General features: G+C 45.0%; 2 protein-coding genes across 5 annotated transcripts in view; one reads left to right on the top strand and one right to left on the bottom strand.

Annotated features, from left to right (window-relative positions):
- Nucleotides 1–1843: 1843 nt before the first annotated feature.
- RMDN1 (regulator of microtubule dynamics 1) lies at nucleotides 1844–21928 on the bottom strand. Of its 2 annotated transcripts, XM_066624177.1 has the most exons (11): nucleotides 21772–21928; nucleotides 20580–20697; nucleotides 20407–20494; nucleotides 14160–14319; nucleotides 11824–11913; nucleotides 9865–9920; nucleotides 8084–8171; nucleotides 7725–7755; nucleotides 5544–5677; nucleotides 3999–4064; nucleotides 1844–2266 (listed from the first exon to the last, which is right to left on the bottom strand). In XM_066624177.1, exons 1-10 carry the CDS (start codon nucleotides 21916–21918, stop codon nucleotides 3999–4001), a joined length of 978 nt encoding a protein of 325 aa, XP_066480274.1. In that variant the 5' UTR covers nucleotides 21919–21928; the 3' UTR covers nucleotides 1844–2266. The 2 variants fall into 2 exon arrangements, with proteins under 2 accessions (XP_066480274.1, XP_066480275.1); XM_066624178.1 differs by lacking the exon at nucleotides 3999–4064.
- Nucleotides 21929–22181: 253 nt separating this feature from the next.
- The window catches only part of CPNE3 (copine 3), a 29939-nt gene continuing 25610 nt past the window's right edge, over nucleotides 22182–26510 (top strand). Inside the window, exon 1 of one of the 3 annotated variants that reach the window (XM_066626683.1) lies at nucleotides 22182–22312. The gene's annotated coding sequence lies outside the window, so the exon portion shown is untranslated. Of the gene's footprint in view, nucleotides 22406–26510 lie in introns of all 3 variants that reach the window. The other 2 variants (XM_066626685.1, XM_066626684.1) reach the window with 2 other exon arrangements.

Here is a 26510-nt window from a genome sequence, read left to right as displayed (position 1 = left end):
CTTCATAGCATACCAAGGTAGAACAGTGGGCAAGAGAGTGTTACCAGTGTCTCTTGTTGGGTGGCTGAGAGAGTGCAGCTCAACAATGTATGAAGCGTTAGGGTTGGCTCCACCAGAAGGAGTTAAAGCCCACTGGTAGAGCAGCTATCTTATCAGTTTTCAATTGAGTGGCTTTTCTAATTGATATATCTAGGGCAGCTTATTTGAGAGATTTATATCCCACTTTTCCCATTCCAAAGCAAATGCCCATGGCAGCTTACAAAGCTCCATAGCGGAGTACAAATGAGTTTTTACAATAATGGTTTTACAGGTAGCTTGCGGAACCCTTCTCTTCCAGATGGAATCCTTCACATCTGGCATCTGGGTTTGCCTTCCAAGCTTCCAGCAGGAGCAGTTTCAGGTCGGCCAAGCTGTAAACAACTCTTCCTGGTTCTGCTGTCTCACACAGCTTTATCAGCTTTCAGTCTCCCATCCAAAATTCAACCAGGACTGTTCCTGCTTATCATTCTTCCAGCAGCCTCCCGATCAACCACAGACCATGCCTGCTGCCTACGGTATATACTTTTACAAATCATTACAAGATAGATATATGTGCCTCTTCAGAAGCCTCCTTTGGCAGAAGGTGGTGCAGTGTTAATAGCAGATATAGCATCTGCCTACCCAAATGGGTAACTGCTCAGCTACATCTATATGGAATGCCCCTCCTCCACCAGGGAAAATGGGAATTTCTTACCTTGAGTAATTCCTGTTCCTGGTGGAAGATGGGCATTCCTTCCATCTCATTACAGATGTAATATCCATTCTGTGAAGTGAGAAAGAAGTGATCTGTGCAGTGATAGATAGGGTATTACCTTTCCTTAATTCTTGTATCTTAAAAGGAATGATAGATTTAAGACAAAGTTACAAATTGATGACCATTGGCTGTGAGGAGCCCTAGATATTCATGGAACAAATCTGACAGAAATAGGGTCTCCTTAGCTTGCAACTTGTCTGGGAAGTCGGGATCAAGTCACAAATTCCAACCTGCCTTGCCTTGTGCTGATGAGAGGGTCTAATCCATCTATATGGAATGCCTATCCGTCACTGGGAACAGGAATTACTCAAGGTAAGAAATTCTCATTTTCCAAGATACCCTAGTTACTGCATTCTAAATTAGCTTGAGTTGCCAGACCATCTTCAAGAGTAGCCCTAGTAAAGTACAGTAAGCTTTACTGTACTTTACAGTAAGCTAAAGATGTGACAAAGGTACAGATTCCTGTACTACTGCAGTGACTGTAGCCAGACCTACTTTCCTTAGGAAAGGCTGCAGCTAGTGCATCAGTTTAAGCTAGGCAAAAGCACTCCTGGTCACAGTTGTGACCTACAAACCTGACCCTTCAAGGGAATGCAATGCTAGGTTGCAAACCCATCCCAGAATCAGCTCTCCTAACACCACCTCAAGTTTCAATGTATTAATTCATACCTCCACAACTGAAAAATCTTACTATACAGCAGATGCACAAAAAAGATCTGCAAGAGGAGAATCTACTTGCCCAGTGACCTTGAATTTGGTACAACTGTCAGCAATCACCCGGAAATCAAGACATATGAGAACTGGAGGACGGATCTTCCCTGTGGTATTAGATGCCTTGACATGCTGGAACCACAGTATTGTTTCATGAGGGAGGCTCTCACTTCTATACCTTCAGGAAGGCACATGGGCAGAAAGTCTGGAGTTTACAGGCAGAGATGCTGCTTAGAAGACAGCAATTGAGGTGCACTTCTCATGTTTTAGCACATCATGCCCACCACCTGATTTTTATTTTAAATATTTGTCCTGCTTTTCAGGAAGCTCAGTGACAAATGAAAGAAAAAAATACTTTATTAAAGCAAAAAGTAAAACCAGCCATACAACTATTAATCAAAGACTTTTTTAAACAAGCAATCACCTGGTCTCTGAAGGCATGCAGGTGTCAGTCCAAGGCATTCAGAGTGTTGGTACCATGACTGAAAAAGTCCTGCTTCTTATATCCACCGACTGAACTTCGGCTTGTCAGGGATCCAGAGCATGGCTTCAGATGCATAGCATATATGGGAAAAGGCAGGATTCAAGCTACTCAAGCCATTTAGAGTGCTTTAATTGAAAATGGCATTTAATTGAAATGCCACTTCTCCCAAAACTGGTGTATGTGAAAGACACCAGAAGCTCAGAAAGGACTAGATTACAGCTGTTTGTGCTGTCAGCTTGTCATATTGAATTTAGCAGTTCCACAGCTTCTTTTTGTACCTAAAATGAAAGTTGAAGAGGATTATTTACCTTGCCCTTTCACTGTAATTCCCTTTCAACATACACACTGAGATCCTAAAATTTAAGGTTAGAACTGAAAATCTTGGCTTTTACAAAGCTGAGCAAAGAAATCCTGAATACAGTGGTGCCTGCAAGACGAAATTAATTCGTTCCGCAAGTCGTTTTGTATTGTGAAAATTTCGTCTTGCAAAGCACGGTTTCTCATAGGAATGCACTGAAATTTAATTAATGCATTCCTATGGGCAAAAAAAGTCAGAACAAAGTCAAATTTGGTTTACAAAGTGTTTATTAAGTTCTCTTTAAAGGCACACATACTGTACAGAGGATTTCAAAAATTTCAAGCACAAAACTTCAACTTTTTAATTTTAAAAATTTGTCTTGCGAAGCACGGCCATAGAAAAAATTCGTCTTGCGAGTCACCAGAAAAAATTGCAAAAACGCTTTCGTCTTGCGAGTTTTTCGGTGTGCGAGGCATTCGTCTTGCGAGGCACCACTGTACATTCCTAGTGTATCTGACTGAATGCAAGTTTGATAGAGGGTACAAACATGGGACATTAGTGATTCATCGGAAGAGTTTCAAACAGATCACCCTTTCGATTACCATAGCAGCCCTGCCTCAGCATCTAGATCATCGATTTTCAATCTTTTTCATCTCACAGCATATTGACAAGGTGCTAAAATTGTCACAGCACACCAAGTTTTTTATACCATTGACAAGGCACACCATGCTGCTGTTAGGGGGCTAAAAGAATGGAGTTGCTGATCGCTTGACTAATATATGCAACTTGTCCCTCAAAATGGCCGCAGTGCCAGAGGATTGGAGGATAGCAAATGTCACGCTTATCTTTAAAAAGGGAAAAAGGGGGGACCCGGGAAACTATAGGCTGGTCAGCCTAACATCCATACCGGGTAAGATGGTGGAATGCCTCATCAAAAACAGAATCTCAATACACATAGACAAACAGGCCTTGCTGAGGGAGAATCAGCATGGCTTCTGTAAGGGTAAGTCTTGCCTCATGAACCATATAGAATTCTTTGAAAAGGTCAACAGGCATGTGGATGTGGGAGAACCCGTAGACATTATATATCTGGACTTTCAGAAGGCGTTTGACACGGTCCCCCACCAAAGGCTACTAAAAAAACTCCATAGTCAGGGAATTAGAGGACAGGTCCTCTCATGGATTGAGAACTGGTTGAAGACCAGGAAACAGAGAGTGGGTGTCAATGGGCAATTTTCACAATGGAGAGAAGTGAAAAGCGGTGTGCCCCAAGAATCTGTCCTGGGACCGGTGCTTTTCAACCTCTTCATAAATGACGTGGAGACAGGGGTGAGCAGTGAGGTGGCTAAGTTTGCAGACGACACCAAACTTTTCCGAGTGGTGAAGACCAGAAGTTATTGTGAGGAGCTCCAGAAGGATCTCTCTAGACTGGCAGAATGGGCAGCAAAATGGCAGATGCGCTTCAATGTCAGTAAGTTTAAGGTCATGTACATTGGGGCAAATGAGGAAAGGCTACGGCATTTGGGCCTCTTCAGCCTAGAAAAGAGATGCCTGAGGGGGGACATGATTGAGACATACAAAATTATGCAGGGGATGGACAGAGTGGATAGACAGATGCTCTTTACACTCTCACATAACACCATAACCAGGGGACATACACTAAAATTGAGTGTTGGGAGAGTTAGAACAGACAAAAGAAAATATTTCTTTACTCAGTGTGTGGTTGGTCTGTGGAACTGCTTGCCACAGGATGTGGTGATGGCGACTGGCCTGGACACCTTTAAAAGAGGATTGGACAAGTTTCTGGAGGAAAAATCCATTACGGGTTACAAGCCATGATGTACATCTGCAACCTCCTGATTTTAGAAATGGGCTATGTCAGAATGCCAGAAGCAAGGGAGGGCACCAGAATGAGGTCTCTTGTTATCTGGTGTGCTCCTTGGGGCATTTGGTGGGCCGCTGTGAGATACAGGAAGCTGGACCAGATGCGCCTATGGCCTGATCCAGTGGGGCTGTTCTTATGTTCTCACTGCGGGCCGCATCTGGCACCCGGACCGGGGTTTGGAGATCCCTGATCTAGTGCATGAAAGTTGTTTCTCCTTCCCGATGCTAAAGTTTCATGCTAACAGTAATCTGGAGGAGCAATAGGTCTAATTTTAGATTTTGCAATGAACACATGCCAGTTATATTAACTGCTATAACTTGCTCAATGCCTGCTACCCAAAGCATTCTGCTCCCCATTGAAGAAATAATTACTTGTGAATCTCCTGAAAGGTGCTGCATATTCAAGAGAAGTCTCTTAGGAACATGCACATATGATACTAAGAAGAAACAAAGGTTGGGAATGGGCCTGACACAGGAAGTGAATTAGGGCTTGGGTAGTCTGATAGTAATGATCCCCAGTCAGGAAGATAGGTAAACATTTTAACTGGGTTAATATACCTGTTTAAGGCCGAACCAATAGTTCACGAAGAGCACAATCAAAAGATTGTGCTGGTGTAAGTCCCTTACATAAGGGACTGTAAGGCACGTCTATGGTGACTCCAGAGTTGGGGAGGCCAGCACAAGGATGCGTGCCACACTCTCTGCACCAGAGCAAGCTCCAGGACAGGTGACTGCACTGGCAGTGGTCTGCTGGCACGGGGGTCTGGGGAGGGCAGAACTGGGGCATTCCAGGGTGTGTGATGGGCTGGTGGCTGGTGGCCCATGGGCTTGACAGGCCTGGGAGTGGGGGAGCTGCCACTATCCAGCACTTAGGCCAGATCCTAACACCCCTCCCTGGAGGCCCAATCTAGTACCAGAGTGCTTGGATCTGTGCTCCCTCTTTAGGTGTCCCAGTTCCAGGCAGACATATCCAGGCTGCTGCTGTGTTACCCCGGGGTAAGGGGAATTGATTGTAATATTGTAATTTTCTTTACAATATTGTAATATTCTTTAAGACACTGACAGGCAGTCAGCATGTTAATATATATTATTACTTTAACTGGTTTCTTAGCCACCTTGTGGGTCCCAATAATGGAATAAGAATGGCAGTATGAAATATTTTAATAGGCAAACAACACACAAACCATCTGATGATAATTTATATTTGGCTTTTCAATTTATCACACGCATTCCCAAGCACTCAGGTTATTAAAATATACTAAACTTTGAGAATAGTATTTTTTTAGTTGAAAATATATATCAGAACACTTGAAATACTACAAAATGTTTGAAAAATATGGAATACTAGTGTGCAATAAGAACTATTCGTTTACCTGCATATCCTCTTCTGTATGTACTAGCCTTTCTTTGGCCTTTGTCAACCACAAAAGGGCCATCTTTCTGTTGTTTAACTTCATGTAGGTCTTTCCCAAGAAGAGCATGTTTTTGCTATAGAAGTTTGGCTCAACTGCACAACATAGGTAACACAAGATTATATTGTAGTCTAAAACTTAACTGCTATGTTAAATTTTTTTAAGCATTAGACAAGGCGGTGCTATAACCTCAAGATATGGAATGCAGTTTGCTCTTTTTCATTATATTACAATATACACAGGAGAATCTCAGTATCCACAGTGGATCCGTTCCTAGACTCCATGCAGATACTGAAATCTGTGGGTTCTGACCCATAGGGACTCCAACTGTGACAGGAACCTCGTTCCAGTCACGTTCAGAGCCTTTCAGGTCCATAGAGGCTGCATACAACCTCTATGGGCCTCAGAAAGGCTCCTGGACGTCACCGGAGAGCATCTCCAGTGGCATCAGGGAACTCAGATCCAGCTTACACTGTGGGCTTGGAATCTGTGGTCAGTTAAAACCATGGTTTCCGAATCCAAGATCAGGTAGTCTGGACATGTACAGTCAGTCCTCATTATCCACTAAGATTAGGTTTCTGGAAGACTGAGCAGATATCAAATTAGTGGATACGGAATCATTGAGCCTGTGGGAAAAATGTGGTTAGGTTCCACATACTCTATGAACAATTTGAACCTGAATCTTACCTTGTAGTCTATGGGCTCAGTGAGAGCGAGGGCAGCATCCAGTATACCATATTGACTCTTTTAAGAACAATTCCTAACTCTAGCAAATTAATTATTATTCCTGCCTAACAATATTATACTGTACAAATATAAAATATACAAATATGTTGTACAGTATGTGAATGGCATCCAAGAGCTTGAACAGTTCTTCTTGGCCTTTATCTTAGAAGCCGAGAGAGAGCACCAGCAGTTCCCACTGTGTTACAAATGGCATTCAATAGATAATACACACCAACTCCAAAAGAAAGATTAGTCTTTTAGATGCAACAGGACAGGAAAAGTTTGCTATGAGAGCAAGTGGAGACTCCCTGCCACCCCTCACCCCCCCACCTGTGCAAGGCAGAGAAAATATAAAATCATTTATAAATGAATGAATAAGTCTGAGTTTTGTAAACTCAAACCAGTGTGATATGATTCAGAACAAAAGAGAAATGGGACAATTACAACGAAACAATACTATGCTTACTGAGAAATTATATTTCATGAGTAAAGATGTAAGGCATTCCAAAGAGTTCCAGGTGCCTTTTTGAAGACTCTCTTGCCTTCCAAAGGTCTCTGCTGCCTTCTGAATACTGCAGACACATTCAGATTGCAGATATGGAGGTTTAGGTCATGAGAAATGCAAGGCAGGTGGCCAAACAGCCCCTTGTGGATACACAAATTCATTATTGACTTCAATAATGTTTGCATGTCTAACAAAGTTTTGCTCTCCACCTCATTATCCATAATCTATACTAGTTAACCAATGTCTGTTTCAGTCTAGGAATCTGACTTCTATATTCTCTCACTTTTTAAAATCAGCTCCTAACTTGATGACATGTTGCTTTGCAACATATATGCATAAGTTTTTCAGGAACTGCTGCACCCTGTCCCTGAAACATCATACACCTCTCTTATTTTAACATGTTCTCTGCAATTAAAACGCAATAATGTGTTTACTTGCAGAAATACATAAAGCTTTGAAAAGATGGTTTATGCTTTTCTCTCCCACACCTAGAGTTCAAGATGCAGGCCACAATAATTTCAAGAGATAGGAATGCCATACTGATCCCCAGTTATCAGTGTAGAGTTCAATCTGCATGTTAACTGCTGTCTGTTTTAGTATACACTTTGGTGTGTACAAGAAAATACATTCTAGATTTTCACACAAGACCTTCTAAGATCCATGCTATCAAGACTGTTTAGGAAAGGGTTGAAAACTCTTTTACTTTCAGAGCATACCCATCTGAGAGAATGCATCTGCCTAGATTCTGGTTTTGACTTCTAGAGAAAACATCTGTACGCTTTGCATGCCACAATATTTTTGAGGTTAAACCAGCTCACACAAGCCATACATTGCATTACTAGTGCTTTGGTTTTAAATGTTTAAATACCCACCCAGTATACTATTTGTCATACAAATATTATATCACTTACCATCTTCAGCCTTCTGAAAGTAACGTAAAGCCTGCAAAAGATTAGCAATAAAGTCAGAATACGCCATCAAATAATCCAAGTCCAGTCAGCTAATACACTCCGGAGAATAACCAACTGTGCACATGTTCTTACAGCCCTCCCCCCATTTCTCTTATAAGATATTTATTCAGGATGTATATATTTAACCATAAAATATTGTTTTGTTAAACAAGTGTTAAATTTTTGATATAATGCTTGACAGCTAATCCAAAAATTTCAAGTTGTATGGCAGTCATGGTTATCTGCCTCATTTTTCTTACAATGTTTTAATGATAATACACTAACAAAGGGAAATCTATACACACAGCACAAACAAGTACCTCCTCATAGGTAGAGCTTGGTGGTGTTGCAAATATAACTGCAGCAATTTTTCTCTGATACCATGGCATTTCAGCAAACGTGTAACACCTAGAATAACAGCAAAGATACATTTATACCTGTGATTTTTATTTACATATTTGGGAGAGTTGATTACATCTTTAAAGACTATGTTATCTACCTCACATGACTGGAAGAAGCTGAAAGGTCACACAACTTGCCAATCTGATATGTGAAAATTCCTTTCCAATGAGAGAGAGAGAGAGAGAGAGAGAGAGAGAGAGAGAGAGGTATAAACAGTATTCTCCCTCTGTGAGGCTAATAGCAGTTTTATGTATGGATCTAGATGGAGGAGGGAGGGATACAGGGAGGAGTAAGGGTTAAATAGCTCCTCCACACCACTGCTCCACTCAAATTCAGAGTTCTCCCCACACCACTGCTTTTGCATAAAAGCAATAAGGGCAGGAGATCCAAGCACAGATCTCTTGCACAATGACCAGTTTGGCTCTTTATGCCATAACAAGGGACATACATACTTGGTTACCCAGTTTTAGAGAGTCTTTGTCCAAACCATTTCAAAATGGCTGTAGCCGTAAGGTTGTCAGACCATGTCCCACTTGTAGCAATTCCATCAAAGTTTCATCTTTTCAGCAGCATTAGGAGAAAAAGTCTTGGTCTTACGCTTTTGAAAAAATCACCACCCATCAAGACTAGGCAAAAAGGGCATTTTCTGAGACATAAATCAATGAATACTTTATAAGGCAACAAGAGGCATATCTTGTGAAAAGCCAACCATGCATGTGTATGCTAATAAGACACTGGCATTTTTTGTGCTAATGAAGAGTAAATTGAATTAAAGCTTGATTACTAAGAGCCCAATCCTGCGGTTCGTGGCATGGCCCTGTGCCGCGGACCACAGTCGCAAACTTGCCATAAGGCCAGCTGGTGCTGAGCTAGCGCCGGGCGGTGCCCCAGTTTCCGCAGCTTGGCAGTTTTCAGACCGCCGGGCTGCAGAACAGGAGGCGGGGGCATGGACGGGGGCGTGGGGGAGATGTTCTGGGGGGGAGGCTGGCGGGGGCAGGAGGGAGGCGTGCCAGGGCGCAGAGCTGTGCTCCGCAGGATCCAGGGCGCTCGTGCAGGGTTGCGCGCCCTACACAAGTGCCTTTACTTTAGCGCTCTTTTGGTCGGCGCTAAAGAGAGTAGTCCCATTGCGGGGATGCTTACCTTACTCGGGGGAAGGGGACGAACATCCCCTTCTCCCGAGGTGCCTCCTGAGGTAGCACGGGAGGCGCAGGATTCGGCGGCAGCCACCTCGGTGCCGCCGAGCCTGGGCGCTGCAGGCAGCTCAGGATTGGGCTGCCCATTAGGTGGAACAGGAAGGAGAGAAATTTTATTTGACACTTCTAACTGGAGGAACTTGGAAAATCTTGGAGTACATAAAAGACATACAGATATACATCAAAGGGGAAGTGAAAATTTTTGCAGAGTAAGCAACAGGTAAAGGAATCCATATCAAACAGCAATGCCCCCTTCCTCTCCCCAGAATAGGAATTATCAGTTAAGAATTTTTTTTTGGGTGGGGGGGGAAGCTATTAGTGATATAATGTTGGCTGATATACACTTAATTTATCAGAAGATGCTATTATTGAAAGGAAATTTTATAACACAGCTTTTAAATCAGTGTGAAAAAGACAGCACACATTATCCAACTGTGTTGAATTCCTTTGTGATGGAAAAAATACTGGTGGCATACATGCGTTTTTGTTTAAGCAGATTATCTTACCAAATGCCCATAAGGTGAAGTGATGTAGCATCCTTAGGGTTCAATTCAATTGCTTTCTGCCAAGAAAAGGTAACACATGAGAAGCCTGGTCTTCCCAGTCTGGTTTAACAGTCACCCGACTCCATATCCCACCCAACCTGCAACCATGACAAGATCACGTTCCTGGAAGGCATCCCCTCTTTGGAAGAAACTGTTTCAGTGAGTTTACAAATTCCAGGAAAGAAAATTCTCTACCCATTCAGTAACATTTAGCCCTTTATATTCTGATGGCAGCAAAGACTAAATGAATTCACGATTTACACACTAAGGTCCAAATCCTAACCAACTTTCCTGCACTTGCATGGCTGTGCCAATGGGCCTTGCGCTGCATCCTGCAGTTGGGTGGCACTCCTGGAGACCTTCTCAAGGTAAGGGAATGTTTGTTGCCTTACTTCAGAGCAGCATTGCCCTTATGTTGGTGCAGGAAAGTGGGTTAGGATTGTGCCCTTAGCTGACAATCCTACATACAATTTCTTGGGGGCATGCACCATTGGACAGCAAGACTTCTGAGCAAACATGCATAGGGGTACATTGCAAACATGTTCATTTTTCAAAAAAATGCATTCTTCCTTCACCACACACTGCTCTTTACTCATCAGGAACATCATTTAAGTTTGGAGGGATGAGGCAAGATTGACACTAAAGGTTCAAAGGTCTATTGTTCAGATATATTCAATAAGACTGTAAAACACACACACACACACACACACACACACACACACACACACACACAGAGTGAGCCCTTCTTATTCACAAGCTTGGTACTCATGGATTTGAGTATCTGAGGATACTGAGCCTGTGGCTGGAGGGTCTCAGAGGACCACCCAGATGAGACCAGAAGTGGCTTCCAGTCACATCCAGGAGGTATTTGAGGAGGCCAGGCATGGCCCCCAGGTAAATAATTGCAGTCATGCTGCCGCCATGGATTTCATTATCCATGGAATTCAGTATCTGTGGGGGTCGTGGAATTGATTACCCATGGATACCAAAGGTCCACTGTACTTTCTATGTGTTTTCTGGGGTTACTTTTTAAACCTCCCAATAATTAGAGAGATAAGGCGCTCCTGAGAAATAACCAAATGTGGACTAAAACACTTTTCCTCAAGGTTTAAATGCCTTTGTCATCCTCAGGCCACTGTCAATACAGACATGTTCAATAGTTTATACACATGGTCCTTAAATTTACTGTTGTGAGATTAAGCAAAATTAGTTCCAGCTGAAAAAACAGCAACAAGTGAATGCTGCTCACCTGGCTTGCTATCTTCTGTTTACAAGGAAGTTGTTAATTCAAGTGGACACCATGGCAGGAAGGACCAATCTCAGCTCTTCAAATGGAGCAGTCAGCAGAATTGTCCTAAAATTCTCACCGACTGTGTGTGCAATGTTTTCACCTGCTGTACAAAAGTATCCCAGTCCTTCACAACTTTCACTGACTGTGTACACAGAAGGGAAAGAATGTGTTCCTACTGCCAAGGGAAATGGGCAGACCCCATCTTGCTTCTCTCTACTTGCTAAGGGTAGTGCATGAATTACTGCAGGAAAGCAAGACAGGGAGTGCATTAGTCTATCTCAGCAACAGAAATGCATTCCCAACCCATTTATAGTTAAGGTGATATTGCATCATTTGCCTTCAGTGATATCATGACAAAGGTTTCAAACAGCTAATAAGGATAACTGTGAAAATGCTCAAGGGCAAACATTCAGTACAGCACTCATAAGAAGGCTGCAAGTAGCTTTAAGGAGAGATTGAGATATTTGCACTGGAGCCAAAGATGAATGCCAAGCTGCATGTCTACAGAATCACAGACCTGAAGCAACGTCTTTTTAAAATTTCTTTCTAGAAAGAGTTGGAAGCTTGTGCTGAGACACACTGCAGCAAGTGTGGAACCAAATTAAGAAAAATTTTTTTTGCTGAAATACCTGGAAGTGTTCCTTGATAACAAAAGCATTTGCAATTTTTGTCTTTATTCCTTCATAATCTCCCACATCACTGATGCAGATTGCATACCACTAAACAAAACAAAACAAAGGTTTAAAGTATTATTTAGAATAATGAAAGTTCTATTTTTTAAAAAACGCTAAATAATTAGGGAAGTGAGCAAATATATGTTTCTCCTCATGTTTAAGACAGTCAGTTTCAGTACTGGTTCAAATCACCAGTGTTAACCTGTTGTTGAGACTGCAGTTTCAAGAATATGATTGTTGGAGTGGGTGGTGATGACGCAGTTCCTTATCAGTCAGTTTCAACCAGAATTCAGGACTGGAACTGTCCTGGTTCTCCAGGTGAATATCCTATTCCATGAGCTAGATAGGAAATGCATACCTGATGGTTCTGTTGGACCTCTTCATAGCTTCATCATGAGATTAAGAAGGTTGAAAATAGTTGCCCTAGCCTATGAGCTAGGGATCCCCCAGTGTTCCATCTTGTTCACCATTCTATTCTACATGAAACTGCTGGAAGAGGTTCCCCATTCTATTTAACCTCTACATGAGACTGCTGGAAGAGGTTATCCAGAGGTTTGGGCTGAGGTTGCCAGTATGCTGGTAACACCCAGCTCTATCTCTCCTTTCTATCTGATCTAGGGAAGTAGCAGAGATTCTCAAATGGTCTCTAAACACAGCAAAGTACTGAATGTGGGCTAGTAAGCTAAAACTGAATCCAGGCAAGATGGAGTTGTTGCTGGTCAGCAGGAGAGTTGACTTGGATCAGAAAATTCAGCCTGTTCTAGATTAGGTAGCACTCCTCTGAAAGATCAGGTTGGGAGTGCTCCTGAATAGTAAGGGGGTTCCCAAGGCTAGGAGCATTTTACCAACCTTTATCTTGCATGCCAACTACACTTTTTTCTAAGACAGACAGATGTGATCAGGCCAACATTCCTTACGGTCCAGTCCTATCCAACTTTCCAATGCCAACATAAGGGAACAAATGTTTCCTTTCCTTCAAGAGATCTTTGTGACTACTCCCTCCCACCACAGAATGCAGTGCACACCCCACTGGAAATGGCTGAATCAGTGCTGGAAGTTGGATATGATTTGGTCCTTAGTAATAGCTAAATTACACTACTGCAATATGTTTTTTGCAGAACTTTTGAAGAGTATTCAGAAACTTTAGCTGGCACAAAATGCTGCAGCATGAGTTTTAACTTGGCCCCACTTGCAGGAGCATATTACTCCCATTTTATACTATCTTCATAGGTTACCAACATGCTTCCAGGCTCAATTCAAAATGACTTGGGACAAAGATATCTAAATAAAGTCTCTAAATAAAATCTTCCTGCTCACTTCGAGCAGGAGGGAGTTTTGAGGCAGGGGGAGGTAGACAGGCTACTGGGCCTGAGAAGGGGGTTGCACCGACCTCAGGCACTTAGGCCAGATCCTAAACCCCCTCCCAAGCAGCCCAACCACCGATTTAGCTGGTGCAGATCCAAGTAGCCCCACTGAGGTGTCTGGGACATTACTCAGAATAAAGGGACATAAGCCTGTGTGGATACAGCACAGGTTAGCTGGTTCGAGCACAGGTTAGGATTGGGCTGCCAAATAAATAAATCTTCACTGGCTTTCTAAGGCTGATGATGGTATTTTTTACTGCAATTTACTCTATGGATCCTTTTACATTTCAAGTGACTCCAATTAACTCAACTAGCCTATTTTCCACTAAATTTAATGAATGTTTAAAAAGTACAGCAGAATTATGTTGTTGGCATCCTTCAGTCTCGAAAGACTATGGTGTCACGCTCTGAATGGTGGTTCTGGAACAGAGTGTCCTCTCCAGAGCACGAAGCCTGGGTAAAGTAGGTATGGAGGATAGGCTGTTACCCATGCAGCAAATCCCCCCTCTCCACGTCGCTGAAATGGTCCAATGGAAAGGCAGAGGCCAATACGGTTGGTTCCAGTGGCGTCGCAGGAGTTGCCAGAACATGACTGTGTTCAGCCATGAACTGCCTCAGGGACTCCGGCTCCGGATTTTGCCTCGAGGTTGACTCCTGAAGCCTCTTCCATAACTGGATGTAGCCACAAGGCAGTGGAGGTTTGGGATCAGAGTTTTCCTTCTCTCAGATGAGCTGCCTTCCCAGGCTGACGAGTCCCATCTACCCGGTGGCTGTTTAGTCGCCTCTTACGACAAGTATAGCCAAACTGACGGCCTATTCTTATCCCCAGCCCCCAGGGATAGCAGAATTATAACCATTTTCTTTTTATTTCTTTATGTCTTAGAAAAGGCAATAGGCATTTCAATTAAATTATTCTGCCTGGCTCACCTTATGCACTGCAAAAATTGTTGGATCTTTTTCTAGAGCCTTTTTTGCATAATCAAGGGCTTCATACGTCAATTGTTTCTTTTTTTCTGCAGAAGTATGACTAAGTTGAGCTAAGTCACGCAGTGCTCGTGCCAGGCGCCACAGTATCTCTGCATTTTCACTAATAAAAAACAAACAGAACAGGATATATTAATTCATTAACCTGATGACTGTCTACAGCCAGTACAGACATAAATACATTTAGGAAATTCAGAATCCCCAACAGGTTCATGTATTATTTTCCCCTAATGAAGCGGTTCCCAATCATAATGGCGCCACAACTCACCTCAACCTCCACAGTAGGTGATGGTCCTAAAGGTGCTGGGCAGGCCTCTTCAGGGTTGCACCAGGCTGGCAACTTGGGCTGGCAACTACTAGCCTCTGCAGGCCTCCGAATGGCCTGCAGAAGCCTCCAAAAGCCACTTCTGGTTTTCAAAGGCAAACGAAAAGTTGCCTCTGAAAACCAAAAGTGGCTTTTGGGGGCTTCTGCAGGCTATTCTGAGGCCCACAGAGGCCAGTAGAGTGGGTTGCCAACCTGGCACAACCCAGAAGAAGCTTCTCAGATGGTTCCAGTTTGGAGCCATTTGGACACCGGGGGCCCAGATCCACCTTGCATGGGCCCCTGACCCACTCTTTGGGAAAGACTGCCCTATGCGTAAATTTTCCATCATTATCAGAACACATCATAGTGCAAGCATTACATCTGCACAGCCATTTTCACTACTCACAGTTAGCTTCAAACAAGTTTGCAACCATGATTAGAAATGAGCTAATAACCATATATGCTTATACACCACAGTGTAACAACAAATAGAAGAATTTGTACACAGAAGAAGCATGCCCATCTGCCATATTCAATTAGAAACTCTGAAGTGTTCATCATAAAATACTCGTTGAGTGTTAGCCAACGGGCAGCCCAATCCTGAGAAGGGCTGCCGCCGGATCCTGCGCCTCCCAGGCTACCATGGGAGGCTTCTCCGGAGAAGGGGACTTTTGTCCCCTTCCCCGAGTAAGGTAAGCAGCCCCGCAATGGGGCTGCTCACTTTACCGCAGACCAAAAGGCGCTGGGCTAGCAAGGGCGGGAGCCCGGTGGTGAGCTTACGGCACGTTTGTGACAGTGCTTGGCGGCACAGAGCCATGCCACCAAGCACAGGATTGGGCTCTGAATTCACAACATGCTACTGCTTGTGTAATATCTGTAACTTTACACCATAAATCAATAGAAAAGATTCAAAGGCTATATGATTTCAAAGTACAAAATGATGTGCTAATGAAAGCAGAGCGTCTCAACCAAACAGAGAAGAGAAAAAACAAATACAGTAAACGTTGCAATATCCACCATCTCTAGCTGTTCATCTTTAATATTATTATTCAATGTCCTGACATACTTCCTTCTGCTCCTTAAAGTATAACATATAAGCCAGTGACTGTGTCTTCCTAAACTTGTGATGCTATAGCAAGCATCATTCATACATTTTTTGGACAACACTAGTGGCTGCTGATTCCAGAATACATGGCAGAGTAAGAATACCTCTAGCCACCAGAATCACAGTCACCAAGAACCCATTAATCTCTCTTCAAATCTCCCTGCAGTCATGAGCTCACGAGGTGACCTGACACAACCAGATTCGGTGCAGACAAGAGATAATTATTTTATGTGAAGAAGTACTAACCTATGGAATTCACTAACTCAGGGTGCAACAGTGGCCTTCGATTTAGAACAGTGTTCTTCAGCCTTGGGGTCTGTACCCCAATGGGGTTGTGGAAGCTTACAAGAATGAAAAAGGTTGAAAACCACCAGACTAGAGTACCGCTAAGTAAAGAGGGAAGCACCTGCTGCACTCCTTCAGATACCAGGAGATTGTGTTCCAGTCCTGCTCAGGTTCTTAGCAATTGTATTAAAACAGCTTTCACTAGTGCCAGGGTTCATAGTCACTTCTGCTCTCTCTAATAAGAATATTTGGTTACAGTGAACAGTGCTAGGGGGTCATAATGGGGGTGGATAATGGGAGGCAACAGGGGCAGGGATGGAAGGACAGGGTCCCAGGATGGGGGCAAATCAACAGTGAATCCCCAGTCTCATCCTGTATTTTTTTATGTATTTATTGGGGTCGTGGCATAAAAAAAGGTTGAAGACTATTGATTTGGATAGATTTAGATCAGTGGTTCCCAACCTTTAGGAGTTCAGGGACCACTAAGGCAAAATTTTGAGACGGTGGGGACCACATGCAACCCCCCCAACGCTCGCACACAAAAAATACAATTAAATTTGTAAAACATAAGAAGATTATTTAATAATTAATGTAGTCACCGAAGAAGCACTGAACAACATTGAGTGCCTGCCTGTGCTGGAAGAGCTTGACAGTGAACCAACCCTAGAAGAACTTCACGTGGCCCTGGACTCCCTTGCCTTTGGCAAGGCACCTGGAAAAGACAGCATCCCTAAAATGCTGTCCTAAGAGTCCTAAAATGCTGCAAAGAGATCATCGTCACTGAGCTGCATGAAATCCTCTGTCTCTGCTGGAGAGAAGGTGGAGTACCTCAACACATGAGGGATGCAAACATCATCACGCTGTACAAGAACAAAGGTGACAGGGGTGACTGCAACAACTACCGCGGCATCTCTCTCCTTAGCGTTGTAGGAAAGCTGTTTGCCCGAGTTGTACTAAAGAGGCTCCAGGTACTTGCAGAGAGCGTCTATCCAGAATCGCAGTGTGGATTCCGAGCCAACAGGTCCACCACTGATATGGTATTCTCCCTTAGACAACTGCAGGAGAAATGCAGGGAACAACGACAGCCACTCTTTATAGCCTTCATAGATCTCACAAAGGCTTTCGACCTGGTCAGCAGAGACGGCCTCTTCAAGATTCTCCCCAAGATTGGATGTCCACCCAGGCTCCTCAGCATCATCAGATCTTTCCACAAGGACATGAAGGGCACTGTTGTCTTCGATGGCTCCACATCAGACCCTTTTGACATCCGAAGCGGAGTGAAGCAGGGCTGTGTTCTTGCACCAACCTTGTTTGGGATTTTCTTCGCTGTCCTGCTGAAGCAGGCCTTTGGAACTGCAACAGAAGGCATCTATCTCCGGACCAGATCAGACGGAAAGCTCTTCAACCTCTCCAGACTGAGAGCAAAATCCAAAGTCCAGCTGAAATGTCTGCGTGACTTCCTCTTCGCCGACGATGCAGCTGTCACTACCCACTCTGCCAAAGATCTCCAGCAGCTCATGGATCGTTTTAGCAAGGCCTGCCAAGATTTTGGACTGACAATCAGCCTGAAGAAAACACAGGTCATGGTTCAGGATGTGGACTCACCTCCCTGCATTACAATCTCTGAGCATGAACTGGAGGTTGTCCATGACTTTGTGTACCTTGGCTCAACGATCTCCGACACTCATTCTCTCGATACCGAGCTAAACAAGCGCATCGGTAAAGCAGCTACCACGCTTTCCAGACTCACAAAGAGAGTCTGGTCCAACAAGAAGCTGACGGAACATACCAAGATCCAGGTCTACAGAGCTTGCGTCCTGAGTACACTTCTGTACTGCAGCGAGTCATGGACTCTTCGCTCACAACAGGAGAGGAAATTGAGCGCTTTCCACATGCGCTGCCTCCGACGCATCCTCGGCATCACCTGGCAGGACAAAGTTCCAAACAACACAGTCCTGGAACGTGCTGGAATCCCTAGCATGTATTCACTGCTGAAATAGAGACGCCTGCGTTGGCTTGGTCATGTCGTGAGAATGGATGATGGCCGGATCCCAAAGGATCTCCTCTATGGAGAACTCGTGCAAGGAAAGCGCCCTACAGGTAGACCACAGCTGTGATACAAGGACATCTGCAAGAGGGATCTGAAGGCCTTAGGGATGGACCTCAACAAGTGGGAAACCCTGGCTTCTGAGCGGCCCGCTTGGAGGCAGGCTGTGCAGCATGGCCTTTCCCAGTTTGAAGAGACACTTTGCCAACAGTCTGAGGCTAAGAGGCAAAGAAGGAAGGCCCATAGCCAGGGAGACAGACCAGGGACAGACTGCACTTGCTCCCGGTGTGGAAGGGATTGTCACTCCCGGATTGGCCTTTTCAGCCACACTAGACGCTGTGCCAGAACCACCTTTCAGAGCGCGATACCATAGTCTTTCGAGACTGAAGGTTGCCAATACAAAATGTGATGGTTGGGCTTGCATTTGCTTCACTAACTGTGAAAGTCTTGGGTTTATGGAATACATGGAACACATAATAATCCCCCCCCCAACTCAGAGGTTTTCACACCCACCCAATTCAATCCAGTCTCTTTTCCCCCACACCAGACCACATTACGCACAGCCCTTGCCTCTTTTAAGTGTGGAAAAACACCTCAAAAAGGGAAAGGGTAAGCACAAGGGGATTACAGACAAGTCATGCAAGGTAGTTAAATGAGCCAACAAAAAGCACACACATCCCTCCACAGTTCCTTTTGTTACACAGCCCTGGCCCTGCTTTGGACTTGTAAGTCCAGAGTCCTTAGGAAAGTGTTCAACACAATTTAGGTAGGTGGGTCCTGAAGGAGAAGAGACATGTGAAGGAAGCACCAGATCAGAGAGACATCTCAGAATGGCTGCTGCATGTCTCAGGAAGAAAAGTCCTTTCGGTATGCACTGCAAGATCCTTGGGGGGATGGGGGGGAAGCCTCTCTTCACTTCCTGTTCTAATTGCTGTCATGCTCTAGCTGTGGACTACTTTGGTTGGAGCTAAGAGAGTGTGAGCAAGCCTATAGGTAGGCTGCAGCCAAAAAACAACAGTTGCCTACTCTGCCATTAGTCTGTGGGACTCCTTGCCCTAGGATGTGATGATGGCATCTACATTAGATGCCTTTAAAAGGGGATTGGAGAAATTTGTCGAGAAGTTCATCACAGCCACAGTGTGACTAACAGCCCAATTCTAGGCATGTCTACTCAGAAGTAAGTCCCATTATAGTCAATACTCCAAGGTAAGCATGCATAGGATTGCAATCTGAGGAGATAGGGAACTGGTCAAGTGTGGGGTGGGGGAGGGCTCCCCATGGACAAAGCTGCTGCTGCTCTCTGAGGAGGAAGAGTTAGGGGTTGCACCTGCTGTACTACAACTATGCCTGTTCTGCAACTTCTGGGATTGCTTCTCCCCAGGTGGGCAACTTGCAGTAAGGCAACAGAGGTGCTGCCTGTTTCCATCTCCAAAAGGGGTGCCAAAACCTGGTTGCCTGGATCCCTTGCTCCACCCCAGGAGTTAGAAGAGCATATCCAGGGGGCCCAATCCTGCCAACTGGGGAGGGGATACCAGAGCTGGGGGTTAAGCATACTGTTTCTCCCGTCTCCTGCTGCCACACTGCCTCCAACTCCCTTCCTCTGTGTTCCCAGCCATCTGGAGTCCGGACTCCCAGGGAAATCACATTCAGAGAAACCCACTCCTAGGGAAACTCCTCCCCCCAGCCAGCCAGCGATGCCTTTGGGAGCCTGATCCTTACCAGAGACAGGTGACTCTGTTCCTTCTCCTCCTCCTCCATATTACTCCCATTCCTCCCCTCCTCAGGCCTCCTCCTCGTCCGGAGGCGGCCCCCCCCTCGTCCGCCCGCCCAAGAGACTTCCCATGCTGATTTGACTCCTGAAAAACCAGGCTGCGAAAGCTCACCTCAAGGCACAGGGTCAAGGAATGGAGGCAGCAGCAGCAGGGCACCTCTCCTCTGCATGCAGCTGAGCCAGGAGGCTGCACAAACGTGCGCATCTTACAAGGCGCCTGCGCTTCACTTTTTCGCTTGTCTGGGCACTCACAGACAAGGAGGGAAGGGAGGTGGAGGGGGGAGGCAGAGACGGAGAAAGGCTATGCTCTGATTGGCTACTGGTGCTGCAGTAAGCTTTTTTCTTCCTGGAAGGGCATTTTTTTCCTGTTTTCACCAGAGAGGTTGCGGACCACCTGGGAGGGCTCTGCGGACCACCAGTGGTCCGTGGACCACGGGTTGGGAACCCTAGATTTAGATGGAAGCAAACTCCTACGCAAACCCTATTGTTGGCACTCCTCTTCACCTTCCCAAGGCATTCCTTTTCACCTTTCCAAGCTGTCAAGTGTTTTCTATATTGCCACAAACAAGGAAAAAAGATGAGCTCCTTTTAGCAGTGATGGTGTTAAAAAAAATAAGATTTTAAAAAAAGTCAAATATAAAGAAATAATTTAGAAGTGGCAAGCGGGTAATGCTATACCTGTTTTTGTGTTGGTCCAGCAACTGATAAAGCTTTTCAGTTTCTCCACTCCCATATAGGTAATCCGCTTGATCTAGGACTTCATCAACTTAAAATTGATGAAAACAAAAAAAAGTGTGGGTACAGAATCTCATTTCTAAAACTCTCTGTTTTTGGAAATGGCAGTGTCTTACCTTGGGCTTTAGCTAGAATCATAGAAGACTGACAGAATAACATATATGCTTCATAACCGAGGCCAGAAAATGCAGACAGTGCAAATCCTCTTCTGAAAAATCTAGATTTTCCAAGCACCTAGCACAGAAACACAGACAAGCAATTCTATGCATGTTCACTCAGAAGTTCTAACATTTTTTTATAAGGCTTACTCCCAGGGAATACATTCTGCTGATGACTACGGAAGTTGCTCAGGAGCACCCTGTTGATGGCTCTGCAATGATACTGACACCAACTGATTTTTTTTTTAAAAAATAAACTCTATATTAAAGCAGTATTAAAAGGTCATTATTTTAACTGCAAACCAAACACTTCAGAAGACAATCAGGTTAGTCAGAACTAATGGAATGGAATGGGAATGCCCGTGAGTACTAGTGGAACTAAGGGGGAGAACAGAGAAGCTCTACGTGGCTGAGGCTACAATTCTATGGACACTTTCCTCACATTAAGCCCAACTTAACACAATGGGGCTCACTTCTGAGTAGATATGCATAAGACTGTGATGTGAGTCAGGGGCCATGAAAGGGGGGGGGCTAAAGGAGGTAATTTGTACCTGTGCCCAGAGTCAAAAAAGGGGCCCAAGAGCCAAAGGAGGCAGTCCAGAAATTATCTGCTGGGCCAAGGAATACCTACTTGACACTCTTTATCACAGCACCAAATCTGGGAAAAAAACTGGCCTGTTACAGTAACTTTTGGGCCTGTGAATCTGCTGACCATGAAGAAGCATACAGGAACTCAGGGAAACAGCTACGGCAGATTTTGGTACACACAGGACACTTCTAGTGCAGCATTTCTGAAGGTTTGTCCTCTGCCGTACCACTTCACAGTTCGCCTATTTGAAGGACCACCGGAAGTAACGCAGAGCACATGGGTTGTGAGCGTTGGGCTCCTCACAGGGTGGCAGCGCTTCACGAAAGCCTCCAGTGGGGAGGCTCTGCCTCATCTGCCTCCCCACCCACCCTGCCTGCCCTGTTCTACTTCACTCCTCACCCCGCCTCTCCCCTCCCCCTTTGGGAGAAGGCCCCAAAGAGTCCCCCTCAGAGGCCCTGCTGCGAGCCTCCTGCAGCCACCAGCCCCCCCTGTGCTGCCCCCCGCCCGGCCACCGCCCCCAGTCCCACTGCAAGGCAGGCAGGGGAAGTCAGAGGGACGCACCTCGCCCCCTCCTTGCCCCCGAGAGGCCTGCTGCCTCCAGCCGAGCCCCGCCCCTCGCAGAGCCCCGTGGAGGCACCGCCGCACCGCCCACAAGGCGCCCCGGTGGAAACGTCGCGCCGCCGCGACCAGGCTGACAGACGCCGCCATGGTGGGAACTTCCGGTGGAATCAGCTTCCAGTGCCGGAAGTGCCCCCCACGAGCCACATACAGGGACGGACTCTGGGGGTCTCACCCTAACCCAGTCGGATGACACAAAAGCCGCCGAACGTTCGTTCCGCCTCCTGGACGCCGCTGCCTAGCAACCGCGGATTGCCCAATCAGGACCTTCCCCTCTGACGTTGCCGAGGAACGCAAGGGAAGAAGGGGGGAGAGGCACCTAGCTGCGTCACGTGAATTCTGTTCGCTCTTAGGGCTCGGCTTTTTGGAAAGCGAAGGGCCGCGCATGCGCACAGTGTCCTCGCCATCCCAGTCCTGAGGGTGGCTGCCGTGCTTACACAACCTCCGCGGGGGGGCGGCGGCCGTTGGAGCCACACCCAGTCAGGTAGCTGCGAGGTCTGCCCTCTTCGCCTAGTCTCTCCGTCGTGGGCCGCAGCTGAGTGAGGCGCAGCCTGTCAGTCAGCCGCAGGGAGAGCCGGTAGGGGGGGCAGCGGGGTATCTGGGGGGGGCAGCGGGGTATCTGCTGGGCTGGGCCGGGCCGGGCCGGGCCGGACCGGGGCGCCTCCTTATGCGGAGAAGCTGCAGCCTCTGGGGCTCCTCAGGCTTGGAAGGAGGCGCCTGGAGGGCGTGACTGAGGCAGGAGAGTCAGGACAGGCAGAAGAAAGTGTTTCTTCACCCAGCGTGTCATTAGTCTGTGGAACCCCTTGCCACGGGATGTGGGCATGGTGCTTGTGGTGTTGATGCCTGAAAAAGGCACCTGAGGGGGGCATGATTAAGATAGGAGAGAGGAGAGACAGGTAACTCTTTATCTACCCTGTCATTAGTCTGTAAAATTCCTTGCCACAGGATGTAGGGATGGTGTATGTGGTGATGATGCCTGAAAACAGTGCCTGGGGGGTCATGAGTGAGATAGGAGAGTTAGGATAGACAGAAGAAAATGTTTCCTCACTCAGGGTGTCATTAATCTGTGGAACTCCTTGCCACAAGATGTGGGCATGTTACCAGTGGTGATGACGCCTGATGTGGTGGTGGTGGCGGCAGCGACTGGAAAAAGGTGTCTGAGAGTGGACATGATTGAGACATACAGAATGATGCAGGGGATGGTTAAAGTGGATACAGGGATGAAAAGTTTATCACAATTTACAAGCTCTGATGGGTATGTGCAATCTCCTGGTTTTAGAAGTAGGCTACTTCAGAATGCCAGATGCAAGGGAAGGCACCAGGATGCAGGTTTCTTGTGATCTTGTGCGCTCCCTGAGGCATCTGATGGGCCATACAGGAAGCTGGACTAGATGGGCCTCTGGACTGATCCAGCAGGTCTCCATTCTTATGTATCAGTTTCTCTGAGTGGTTCATCTTATGCTGACTTTTGGGAAATATCCCATTTGGATGGTAAAGACAAACATAAATTGGTGTGACATATACCTGTATTTCCCAAAAAAATACTTTCCCAAAAGTAAAACTTAAAAAGCTTATAGAAAATATGCATTTTCTTTTAAAGAGTGTCTTCCTTTTAAGACTGTTGTCTGCCAGTAACTCAGTTTCTCTACATAGGTTCTGTTTGCTTTGATTTTTGCCAATTTGATTAATGGAGTACTCTGGACTCTTCTGCTGAAATCATAAAGTAAAAGCATAAGGTGGGGCTTGCATAGGGAAGCAGCATTGTGGCTGGCTTAGGGATGTACTTTGCTCTGAGTGATGAATTTCGTAATGGAACCTGCAAATGGTTATAGACCAAAAGTTGCAAACTTGTTTAGTTTCATAGAACTGGATGCATCTTCTGTTAATGGCTATGTTGTTGGCTGTGTGTTGGCCAGGGAAGGTGGTTGGTTAGTTGGGTGTGGCTTTTATGCATAGTCAAAACTAATGTTTGTGAAGTTGGCTTCATGCATTATGTGTTTTCTGTCTATGGAGCATCTCATGTCAGTTTGGATTGTTGCATAGAACCACTTTTCCCAGCAAACACATTTGCAACTGCTATTGCACTGGTTTTGCCCTGCTTTTCCCTGCAATAAACATGTGTAGAACAGGCATATGCTCTTAAGTGCTCATTGGGTCAACTGAAGGAGTCCTTTAATTTTTAGGGATTCGAGATTGTCTTTTTTATTTTTTTACATCTTTACTGTGAAGAAACACCAGTGTTGCTACAGCAGGCACAACTGCGGCATGAACTGTGGAGCAACTTTGTGTGATTGAGACAAATGTGTATTTTTCACTGTGCAGTGTGTACCCTAGGAAGTTACTGCCAGTTGATGTTTCCTAATGCTTGTGCCTGGTGAGTGGTCATTGTGATGTGGCAGTTTGCATGCAGGTAAGAACATTAGATCTCTGCTGGATCAGACCAAAGGTCTATCTAGGCTGACATCTAGATGCCTCTGGAACCCTCCAGGCATAGTGTGAACTGAAGGCACTGTGCCTCTTCTGCTTTTGCTTTCAGCTGCTGGGGCATGACTAATAGCTGTTGATAAGTTTATCCTTCATAAATGCATATAATCTTATTCCTTATGAAAGCGATACACTGTTCAGGGAAGAGTAGCACTTGACTTGTAGATAGAATAGATTCTTATATGCATTAGAATCTGTGGCCTACACCATAGTTGGTGACTTCAGGATCCTGTGACAGCTCTTAAATTCCTTGTCTTGACTGATGGCCACGGTTGTAGTGGAGAGGCAGGAGTCATAATAGGAGACATCACAGGAATTCAGGATTGACTTCGGTGTTCAGGTCTATTGGGTTTCCCCTGGGCTCTTCAGAAAGCAGGAGAGGGTTCGTATTGGTCTTGAACTGAAGTTCAAGAAATGGGATGTTGAGTGCCTTGCCATCATTTTTCCTAAAAATAAATATGTACAGGTGATTCAAATGTTTTTTATTTGCATGTAATCTCTTGATCCAGGAGGGTCTCGCCTCACATATAATTACATACAGTCTGCTTCTGTTCCCCTCTGACACGTAGCTTTGCTGTGCAACTACGTATCTTAATAATAATTCTCTCACACTCACCCTCTCCCAAATCCTAGGTTTAGAAAGATCACTTTGTTTGTTCATGTTCCTTTGTATTTCACCAGAGTCTCCTGGCTTCTGGGGTGCTGAGTTACCTATGCACTACTTATTCATCCCAGGTTGGATGACATTTTCATTGTCCAAGGTCAGAAAGGGGGAGCCAGGCCCAGCAATTATTTCTCAATTGAATTGCTGAATGATTTCACTTTGATATTCTATTGTCTGGTTGTGTGTGTCTTGCTTCCTTTACCTTCAGGACAACAAGTTCCTGAGGGTGGGACGTGTCCAGCAGCAGTTTGAGTATATAGGAGAAGAGAACAGATCTGAGATAACAAAAATTCTATCTGAAAACATTTCCAAAAGATCCCAGTAAAAATTAATTCTGACAGATGTTATCTAATATTAAATATAATTTTTAGATTTTTCTTTTTCAATTTTGTGAAATACAATGTCATACTGTATGAGACTTGTCTTCATTGTACATTTTGGTTATTTTCTTGTTTTAGCATCAGCTGTACTATTTCAGAACTCAGGGTTTATTACCTGTTTGCTTAAGATACATGCTAACCTTAAAAACAGCAGCAAGACAGATCTTTGCTGATAATTCTTTGGAAAAGCAGAGTCTTCTCACACTTTAATAACTGTTGTTTTATTGTGGTATTAATTTGTATAAACTGGAGTCTGTTTAATTATGTCTTTCCTTTTGAAAGTTGAGACTATAGGATTCAATAGATGTTTGCCTCATTTAACTTGGTAGCTTGTAATGTTTTATAAACCTTGATGTGGTATGACATGACCCATCTTAAAGTGTGAAAATCCTTGAAAGACAGAGTGTTTCATAGAGAGATTTCTGGCCTACCTCAGGAAATGTAATTTATGGCATTATTTTTTGCAGTGTTATTTATCATAATACTGAAATGTTTGAGTTATTCTGTGTTTCTATGAAATGACTCATGGTTCTACCACGAGCCCACCATAGGAAGTTAAGAATGCAGATTTATTTGGTAAATAAGCTGCTAACTCTCATTCTGCACTGCACATGAATGCTGTTTATGTGCATAGGAATTCAGCTAGGGAGGAGTAGAACAGATGGGGTGCTAGTTAGGACACCATGTTCCATTTTTGTTCCTAGAGATATTTAGTCCTGTCCTTATCCAGGCTAGTTGACCTGATCCATCTGGAACCCCCCCCCCACTCCACCCCCAGCTGAATTGGGAACCACATGGACAACTAGGTTTATCTTTCTCTCTCACCAGGCAGAAACGTGTGTGCAGAGCCCTTTTTTTAAAGAACAGAAATCTCAGGATTTAGATGGCAAGGTTTCCCCTTTCCCCATTCAAGAGTGGAATGAGATTTAAGCTTTCTAAATGGTGCATGCAGCATAGAATGAGTGTATAATGGGACCTCCATATCCGTTGATTCAGAACCTGCAGATTTCATCATCTGTGGGTTCCGAACTCGTGGCTGGACCCCACTGAAGACCTCCCAGATGCAACCGGAACCTTGTTTGGGTCACGTCTGGGAGGCTTTCTGAGGCATGCAGAGGTCGTGCACAACTCCATGCAGCCCCTGCAGGCCTCAG

Source organism: Tiliqua scincoides, chromosome 4 (genome assembly GCF_035046505.1).
Source record: "Tiliqua scincoides isolate rTilSci1 chromosome 4, rTilSci1.hap2, whole genome shotgun sequence".
NCBI classification, from domain to species: domain Eukaryota; kingdom Metazoa; phylum Chordata; class Lepidosauria; order Squamata; family Scincidae; genus Tiliqua; species Tiliqua scincoides.
This window is presented reverse-complemented; position numbering and strand designations above follow the sequence as displayed.

Bases quoted from the DNA above. Each gene is read 5' to 3' on its own strand.
- RMDN1 (XM_066624177.1), bottom strand. From the start codon at position 21,918: ATGGCGGCGTCTGTCAGCCTGGTCGCGGCGGCGCGACGTTTCCACCGG. The intron at 20,495-20,579 runs GTAAGACACTGC...ATCAATTTTAAG, and splicing joins GATTCTAGCTAAAGCCCAAG to TTGATGAAGTCCTAGATCAA. The intron at 9,921-11,823 runs GTATTTCAGCAA...TTTTCTTGGCAG, and splicing joins TTATCAAGGAACACTTCCAG to AAAGCAATTGAATTGAACCC.